The sequence below is a fragment of the Manis javanica genome, chromosome 17 (genome assembly GCF_040802235.1).
Source record: "Manis javanica isolate MJ-LG chromosome 17, MJ_LKY, whole genome shotgun sequence".
Classification (NCBI taxonomy): Eukaryota; Metazoa; Chordata; class Mammalia; order Pholidota; family Manidae; genus Manis; species Manis javanica.
Genome location: NC_133172.1, coordinates 32,549,953 through 32,559,860, shown reverse-complemented (window position 1 = coordinate 32,559,860; position 9,908 = coordinate 32,549,953). Strand labels below are relative to the sequence as shown.

Here is a 9,908-nt window from a genome sequence, read left to right as displayed (position 1 = left end):
GCGGTGCTGCGCCAGAAGGACAAGTTGACTAAGAAAGTAAATCTTTAAAAACTCCAGACTTGAGAATATGACCAGACATGGCAAAAATTCTGAAATAAATTAAGTGACAACAGGTCCGAAGAATGAGGAAGAGAGGCAGGGGAAGGTTATCAGTCAATAGCCATGGGCCATGGCTAACCAGAAAATCCATGTTTCGGGATGAAGTCATTTCAACAAGCATCTGTCTAGATCCCCAGAACCACTACATCCCCCTTGGGTGTGACCAGTGTCTGACCACCATCAACAACCAATCCACGAGCCTTCTTTATGGACTAACCACCCATCCCGGACTTACCCTGCTTCATATTTAGCCCACCTTCCTTATCTGCAGCCAATGTGAATTTAGAGAACTTTTCTTTCCTTGAGACCCATCCCCTCCATAAATGTGCCCTGTTTCTTGATGTTGGTGGACAAGTTATTTCTGTTAACTGGCCTTGCTGCTGGTGAAGCAGAAGTTTCCTGTCCCAGGACTCAGTCATTATGTGGTTAGCATTTGTAAAGACCCAACAAAACCTATTTCAGAGATCTTTCAGTCTCCAGAGTTTTTGATTGGTCAAACTTGAGAATAAGATTTTGGAAGTGGTGAGTCCCAAACATAGTATACAAACACGATGGACCACCAGGCCTGTGGGGGTCATGTGAACAGGAACAGTGGCCTGCTCAGCATTTATGTATGTATCTCGAAGACCGAAAACCAGATGCCCCACCACTCCACCTTCATACTTTGCATGGTATAAGGCCCTGTATTCGTTTCCTAACAAAGGACCACATACCCGATGACTTAGAACAACAAGTAGTTATTGTCTCAGTTCTGGAGGCTAGAAGTCCAAAATCAAGGTAACATCAGTGCCACCCTCTGTCTGACATCTATAGGGGAGAATCATTCCTTGCCTCTTCTAGCTTCTGTAGAATCAGCAAATCTTGGTGTTCCTCAGTCTGTACATGCATCCTTTCGATTTCTGCCCCCATTGTCACTTAGCTGTCTTCTGGCTGTGTGTCTCTCTCCTATTCTTATAAGGACACCACTCATACTGGACAAGGGGCCCATCCAACTCCAGTACAATCTCATCTTCACTAATTATATCTGCAATGACCCCATTTCCAAGTAGGGTCACATTCCAAAGTACTGCAGGTTAGGACTCCAGCATATCATTTTGGAGGAAACAGTTCAATCTGTAACAGTCCCCAACACCTCCACCTAACTCCAAGAGTGAGAAGGGACCCCAAAATTCCTGAGGTGAAACTCTCCACAAACTGGCAGTATCAGGACTGGTATACCAAAGTAAGCCAATGGAGAGGATATTAAGAGTAAAAATTTGTCTTGTATACTTAAGTTGGATGCTATAATTTTCCTTCAGATGTTTAATATTATATAATGTGCTTAATATTTTTAACAATCTCTTGTGTGCAATTGGTTGGGAAATTCTCAGCAAAGGCTCCCTACCCTCACCCTCAGTGTTTCTGTTTTGCACGGTGTAAGTTCCTGTCAATAAATTATGAAATAAATGAATAAATAAGTGTATCACAGAAGATTCCAACAGAAAACATATAACTTAATATTTTCCTTTGAATATATCAAAACAAGTTCTAATAAAGTCAGTTTGTACTTTGACAAAAAAAGAAGAGATCATGGAAGTGGAAGACAGGAGGAAAGCGATGTGGTGTTGATTAGCCCTTTACATACACTGTTTCATTTCCAGTTCATAAAGCCTAAGAGGGAACTTCTACCAGGTCTCCACTTCAGAAAGGAAACTGTGTGGGAAACAAGGCTGGGACCTCTTATATTATCACAAAAGAAATGGGGACAGTGATCTAATTCTGTTTACATCAAAAGTACTGAATGGGGTGGCTTCTATGCATAAAAGTTCCTTCTTTCACTCAGCAAATATTGGAGTACCTTCTTTGTGCCAGGCACTGTGTGTTAAAGAATAAGAACTGGAGGAATGAGACAAAGTCCCTGCTTCTACTGCAGATAGACCACCGTAAATCATTAGGTCCAGGCCCGGGGCCTATAGGGAAAACGCAGAGTGCAGGCGCTGCAAAGTGCCTGCAGGTGCATTTCACATGATGTCAGTAGTAAACTGGACCTGGCTCCCACTGGCTCACAAGAGCCAATTGTTAAATTTTCAGGAATTTTGAACCAGTTCTTAAATACATCCATTATTGAAATTAAATTATATAAACTTGCAATTAAGTAAGTTAAAAGTTATAATTAAATATAATTTAATTTAAAACTCATCACTTCCTAATTATTTCATATTTTACAACTGTCTGTGCCAGGGGTAAGCAAACTTTTTCTATAAAGGACCAGATAGTATTTTAGGCTTTGTAGGGCATGTGATTTCTGTCATAACACCTCCACTCTGCCGTTGTAGCATGAAAGCAGCCGGTTATGTAATATGAATGGGCATGACTGTGTTCCAATAAAATGTTCTTTAGTAAAACAGGCAGCCAGCTGGGTTTGATCCACTGGCCACAGTTGGCCAACCCCTGCTCTTGTTCAGGTATTTATGTCTATCATAACTGTGTGCTGGAAATGCTCCATACTGACGTGCTAATCCTACTTGTATCTCTGTGAACTGCACCCTCGGTGGTGTCACACTGGTGGCTTGCAGTCAGCCATGTGAGAGTATTTACACAAAACCAGCCAACGCTGCCATCAGGGCTTTGCTTCTCCCCGGAGAGCTGCTTGTTAAGCACTTACCAGAACACCACCAGCTTGTGCGGTCTGTGAGGGCCTCTGAGGAGGCAGACTTTGAACAGGAACTTGGAACTGCACTTAGCCTTCCTACCCTGCGGAGCAGGAGCAACTTCTCGTAGGAGTGGTTAGAGACTGGCAACTCAGGGCTTGGACATGCCAGTATTTCAACAAATGACACAGAATCATGATGCCAGTGTTGCTGGGCAGCTACATCTGAGGAGATCTCTCCCTGCACACCGGGTGAAACCATGACCTGGATGACAGGGGATGGTTCTTGACTGAACAAGAAAGAATTCTCCATCAGGTCAGAAGAGTGTAAGTAAGGCAGGAATTCATTAAAGCAAGAGTGGTATTGAATGGCAGCTGACTTGCAGGTAGCTGAGAGCGGGAAAGTGCAGAGTGGGGAAAAGCTTGGTGAGCTGCTCAGCACAGGGCAGATCCCCTTGCCAACTCCTAAAGCCAGGGTCACCTGGCATCCCATGTCCACTTGGATCTGCATAGTGTGGGGTCTAGCCCCTACAACCCCAGAATTTGAGGGAGCTGCAGACCATGGGATGGAGTGAGATTATGTTCTGAGAACTTCCCAAAGAAAAAAGATTTTCAGGCAGGCTACTAAAGAGCAGATCACGCAGCTGCAGTTCCATCCGCGTCACCCAGGTGATGGGAACGTGCAAGCCCTAATCAGAGCTCTCAGCAGCCCCTCCCTACTCATCTGGAGTAAAACAGAGACAGAGTGAAGCCTTGAAAATAGAATGAAATAGCAAAGAGACAAAGATGCTTACCACTGGAAGAGTGCAGAGACAAAGCTGTTAGAAGTACGCACTTAAAGAAAGGGGAGTGCAGGCAGCCTGAGAGAGGAGGTGTTTGAAAAGGCTGGGGATTCTGTATTTTAAGGATTCTCAGGAATGTGACAAAGGGCCAGGGGGTATAGATTTCTAAAGCACTCTGAAGATTCTTATCTCTGGTGAGAGACAGTATGTCTCCTCTCCTCCATTATCAGTCCTCCAGGTAATTCTGCAAAATCAACACAAGACACTGGTCAGTTCCTCGCCAGGATAGCGGCTTCCCTCTGGGAACATATTAGTTAAGACCACCCACCCTGCCCCCATGGTGGATTGTTATTGTCTGTTTACCAAAGAATATGTTAGGAATATTACCTCCTAACTTCCTGGTTTTTAAAATGGAATCTTCCCCTTAAGATGGAGTCCCTCCTGTTCTTACTATGCTGTTTATATCTTGGCTTCTTGGCTTTTTTGAAAATTAATCATGATGCCTGTCTCCCATCTCTGCCCTATCTCACCAGAAGGCAACCTAGAGATCAGAACAGGAACAGTCTGTGAGGTTTGCTGAAACAATCACAATGATGGCAGAGGCCTGACGAAGGTATTCATTTTCAGGTAGCACATTTTCCCAAAGGAACCTTCTTTCCTGGTACCACTGCAACAATGGAAGAAGTCATCCTCAATTCCAGTTTTCCCATAACCCAAAACCCTTCCCCAAAGAAATCAAGGAAAAGGAACCATAAAAATTTAATTTTAATGATACAGAAATAGTATATAGTACATTTCTTTCCACAGCAGCACTTCATTCATCTCTAGAAAATTTAACAAAATTAAGGCTAAATCAGAGCGATCTGATAGTAAAGGGATATTTTGTGTGGTGCTATTTTTAAAGAATGTCTTCATAAATATATAATGTTCTTCAGAGAAAAAAAAAACATTAAACAAGATACTAGGTATGGGAAATGCAGTACAAAATGTTCTCCTTTATGCCAGTTCAAAAGAAATGACCACAACTTCCCTGGGAAGTTTCTAGTGGGTTTTTTATTTGTTTTATAATGAATGTTTACAGGCTATTAAGACTTTCTGGAGGTAAAATTCCACAGTCCTAGAGGGCATTTTATAAAATGAAACCAAGAACAGTTGAGTCTCCAACATAATCTCTCTAGAAAAAACTGAAAATCAAAGTGGATTGTTTAAAAGTGCAAGAGAATTGTATCTGAAGCTGTGGTGCTTGAAGGGACAATCCTCACAACTGGCCTTTCCTCTGACCTGTAATGGAATGAAAGACTTCAGAATAGGGTCAAACAAAATGCCGAAACAGAGGGGCAGAAAATCAAATGTTGAGTGACGGATGTAAGTACTGATATTTACTATGATCAGAAAGTGGGAATCTCCTTATTTCCACTTTTTTACAATCATTGGCCATATGTGCTGGGTAGCTTTTCACCCCGGCTTTCTGACTCAACAGAGACCCTTCAGTTGCCTTAGGATTTGGAATAAGATGAAGAGTCTCTTTTTCTTTCTTTCCCTCCAATAAGACTTCCTAAAGGAGAATAGACAAGTCCAAAGTAACTCCCTGCAGGAAGCCTCACTCTAAAACGCTCCTCTCCGGCAAGTGCCCCCCGCCAACCCCACCCCCTACCCCTGAGGAACACAGAAAGCCTGACTTTCAGGGGCCCAGGTCCCCACAGAAGCTGTAGGAGGTCTGCCTGCTCTCCTCCTCCACCCTCCCTTCTGCGTGCTAGTTTCCATTTTAATGTGCTGTTCTCTGCCACCCCCCACCTGCCCTGGAGAATGCAAGTACTATTTTCATGGAAGGAGAATGGTAGGTGTGTTAACATCACCAACCCCTGGAGAAGGTGGTCTTGTTTTTCATCATAAGCCATACAGTCCATCATTTAAACAAGGACATTTTCCTTATAATAAGAAGACCTATTACCCCAGAAAAGTATTTTCTCATATAATGTTAAAATGTTCATCATAAAGTAGCAGGTAGTAAGAAATAATTTTTTTCTTTAATTTTGCATAATAATTTTGTTTTTCCATTTCTTTGGTTCCCAAAGCCTCAATTTCCCCTAAAGAAATAAAGTGGAAGGCAAATGTCCAGGTAAGTAACATCGAACATCCTCTTAAGACTTACGTGCATTCTAAAGACTGCTAAAACCTCTAGGAAACAGTGGGTTGAGGCATATACTAAAATCCATTTTCTTACATAAATTCATATGTAAACACAGATAAACAATATGATAAACATCCAATTACTCACAATTACATAGAACAATTAATACAATTATTATTATATGATCACACAATCACATAAAAAAGGATATTTTTTATTATTTCAATGTTTTTCAAATCGGCTGATCACCAGTTTCACCTGCTTTTCACTAACAAATTTCCTAGGCCCCATTCATGAAGAATTAGAGACAGCAGGTATGGCCTAGGACCCAGAATTTTGGGGGGGTTTCCTATAAAATTTGATATTCCAACCCTCTTGTTATACAGAGGAGGACACTGACGTCCAAAGAAGTCGAGATGTCATCTAAGGTTGACAGAGCAAGCAGCAGAAAAGGCCTGAGAGCCACGGCTCTCATCTCCTAGACCTCTACGAGCTTCTGTTACACCACACTTGCTCACAGCTTTCCCTGAGCCCTGGCACCCTTACAGCTAAGCTAAGCAACCATTAGTAGACATGCTGTTGTTAGAAGTAGGTGATAAGTTGTTTGAGAACAGGGACCAAGCCTCATATTCCTTCTGACACAATCCTAGTAATTAATGTCCAATAAGTATTTGTTGGCTGTCACCCAGCTAAGGCATAATGCCATATTCTCTGCTCGTACCTCAGGTTATGACCACTCAAGCAGATGCAAAATTATCTAGCTGGATATCGAGATCCACCCAAGAAAGGTCACGTCGCCTGAATTTATGAAGCTGCCACGTTCAAAGCAACAGTAATTTGAATGACAATACAAGTTGCACAAGATTACCATGTCTTCCCTTGTTCCTGAATTCTGTGGAAAAAGCTAATTAATCCAAGGGATAGAAAGAAGCCATTTGTCTATAACATTTGGCAAATGTGAATTCTACAATACTAAACTATTCTAAGGAGGTACTCTTTAGTGACTGTAACAACTCTATTTTATTGAGTTTTATTACTTTTTCTCTTGGTTTTCAATGTTTTCCCACTCTTACAAAACATTCTTTTGTGGATGGAGTCAAACTCCTTTATAAAGCTGAGAGTGAGGGACTGAACACATTTAGCTTCTCTATTATAACATGGTTGCTCTTCTCTCCTTGTCCCTCCCCCCTCCCTGTCTTTTTCTCTCCTTTCACATGTATACACACACATACACACACGTATTTATTTGGAGGTGGGAGAACATTGCTTATTCTATTTTCTATTTGTAGCTATGAATCATGAGCCACATTACAAATAGATGATTCGACTATGTTGCCATCTCTACTGTAAAAATGTAAATATGAAAAAAGGGATAATGAAAGCATTTAAAAAGCCAATCAGAAAATACTAAAGAAAATTTAAGGCTAACGTCAGTTAAACAGGTACATGGGTCACCGGTGGCACAGCAGCACAGCCTTGCTCGCACCCACTGACACACTGGGCTTGCTGGGGTGAGGAAAAGGGGGCCCGGCCACAGACCACCCAGGCCAAGGGAAGGGCCCAACCCCCGCAGGCACCACCGCATGGCATCCCTCCATTGGGTGCTCCCTCCCCTGGGGAATATAAAGATGACCTAAAGGTCTACTTGAGGAAACTGTCCCTAGAAATCATTTCTGGATGAGGCCCCTTCCACCCAAAAGAGCCCCACACCCCATGGGACCCCATGCCTTCATCCAGACAAGTCTTCCTCAAGTCTTCTGCTATGACAGGCCAGGCAGGACAGACCTTCCTGAGTTGTATTTTGTCTTAATTTTTACAGAAAACAAACTGTCTTTTCATCTCTTTTCTTTTTAACTGTTAAATCCAGTCTTACCTAGTTACAGGTTCCTAATTATTCCTCCAGATAAATCTTCTAAAATCATACTGATGACCTCATTCATCTATGTATTCATTCAACTCATATTTAAGAAGGGGGGATTGGACTTGTGGATGGTCAGGGCCAGAAGAGACCCAGACCCTCTGCAGCCCAAGTCTCTCATTTACTAACGGGTGGAGGCAGGCCAGCCCTCAGCCCAGGATTCCTTCCCAGCCTGATGTAGTATCCATCCCACCAGCCCACCCAGGCATTTAGCATAACCCCATGAAAAATTTCTGTACTTCTTCATTTCAAAAATGAAAAACTTACAAGATGAATTTTTGTACCTTATGACTTACAATGCTAATAAATATTAGCAAAATGGAATGATCAACCAAAGGGTAAACATGCCCTTAAAAAAAATAATTGCAGGGCTTATAAAGATTCGTTCCATTTTTTTTTAACATTAAGTGTTTTATGAAGTCATATGCTGAACACATATGACAACTTCTCTGTCTTCCTGCATGGTTAGGAAGTCATTCCAGAAAGACAATACCACAGAACAATACCTGGATAAAACATATTGCACAGCACATCTCAGAGCACTAACACTTAAAATCTATATTCTAGTCTACAGCATCCACTGTGGTCTGGACACACACTATGGGTATTAGCTAAGAAAACATCCATTTTCTTATTTAATCAGGAGGATAAAGCTGCTGATAACGTTTCAATAAAATATCTGATTTATAACTGTCATTCTCTCAAGTGAAATCAAACTGGATTTACTCAGGGGACTGCCTGATCAAACTGAAGTTCTGGACAGTCTCCTTAAAATAGCAGAGGGTGAGGTGTCCAACACATCTCTTCAGGGAAATTTTGATGAGCAATTCTATATGCCAAATGTATTGTCTTATGGACAATATATTTGTGTTGGAATATATTACCCCAATCCTTTAGTAAAGTTCACTTTGCCCTGTTCCATAAAATAGTTAGAGAGCCTTAAGAAAAAATGTTAGCTGACAGTTATTACTATGAATGAAGAGCTTCAATTGCTGTACACTCTAATCCCCCAAGAAAATTACATCAAAAATGGACGCTTTATGACAAAAATCACTCATTTATCTCAAAACCAGAACAAGTAGAAAACAACACCATTAAAGGAATTTAAGTACTTTCCTGACCACTATTGCAGAAACACAGAAACTCAGCAGAATGCAGACATGCAGGAGTCAGCAGTATATAGAAAAGAATTAACAAAAAACTCAGTACAACTTTAATAACTGGATTTCATGAAAGTAGACTCTTAATAAAACCAAAATATTTCCTCCTCAAGGCAACCATTAGCTACAAAGGAAAAATGATTTCGTATCCTTGGTCTATAAAGAAGACACATTTATTTACACTCTCAGTGGACTAAAAGAGGTTTTAAACTGTCACAATTAAAATTTTATGCTTCCAAAAATATTGTATGATCAATGCACTTAACTTAAAGCTTCTGGTATTAATAACTTCATTTAGACTTCTTAAAAAACCAACACAAACATACTTTCTAGAGTGCAAAATGCTTCTTATTAAATACTTCAGTAACACAAAAGCAATCAGCTTTTAAACACAGGAATCCTTTTCTGAAGGCTCATCACCGTGAAGACATCCATTGCCGGCAATGGATGCTGAACAGAACTGCCAGCTCCAGTAAAATGCAAGATTACAATTTTGCGTTCAGTTCTTGCACCTGTCCAAATGACCCCATTTATTTGTACAGACTCATCGTTGGACTCTGGTACATGCACATGTATGCATCACAAAGAAGTCTTCGTGCACAGCCTTGAATTCTTCTGGAGTCCAAGGAATGCAGGTCTTCTAGAGACATTTTTAAATACTCTCCGACTTCTGGGCATGGGGTAACCTGAGGAATATTGAAGCCATTCTGACCACCTATGGAAAAGAGGAAGAGCTCTATTTAGGGCAGTAAAGTTCTAAATTCTTTTGCTGCCCTGGCCCCGGAAGCAATTTTATAATTGCTTTGTAATGCTTTCTACATTTAGTTTCTATGATTTAGTTAAGGCTGATTTCCAGAATCTGAAACACCTTATTTTACTTCTGATTTCTAGAAGTTGAAGCCTCTTTGTAACTGGACAGTTTTCTCATTTCTTGGTTTCTGAAAGAATTCTAGGGCCAATAGTGAATAAAACTGGTGAAAGGACACATATCCTGAGCAAAATCCAAAGCCTACTTTTTAAGCCTCTGTATTCAATTAGGGACTGATGGCACATGTACATAGCACACAATGTTCAGCTCCTCGTGTTTCCATAGCCCTTTCCAAGATACAAGCACCCCTGTATACTTCACCATGAGATTATCCAAGGGTAGAGCAGATCTAATAAAATAAATACTATTTTTTCCCCTAAA

The 9,908-nt window shown here is 41.0% G+C and overlaps 1 protein-coding gene across 8 annotated transcripts in view; it reads right to left on the bottom strand.

The window, feature by feature from the left end:
- Window positions 1-4,256: 4,256 nt before the first annotated feature.
- CYLD (CYLD lysine 63 deubiquitinase) overlaps window positions 4,257-9,908 on the bottom strand; it is a 62,152-nt gene continuing 56,500 nt past the window's right edge. For all 8 annotated transcript variants that reach the window (XM_073226622.1, XM_073226623.1, XM_073226625.1 and 5 more), the window contains one exon: window positions 4,257-9,434. In XM_073226622.1, the coding sequence (XP_073082723.1) occupies window positions 9,250-9,434 (185 nt within the window). In that variant the 3' untranslated portion in view covers window positions 4,257-9,249. The remainder of the gene's footprint in view (window positions 9,435-9,908) is intronic.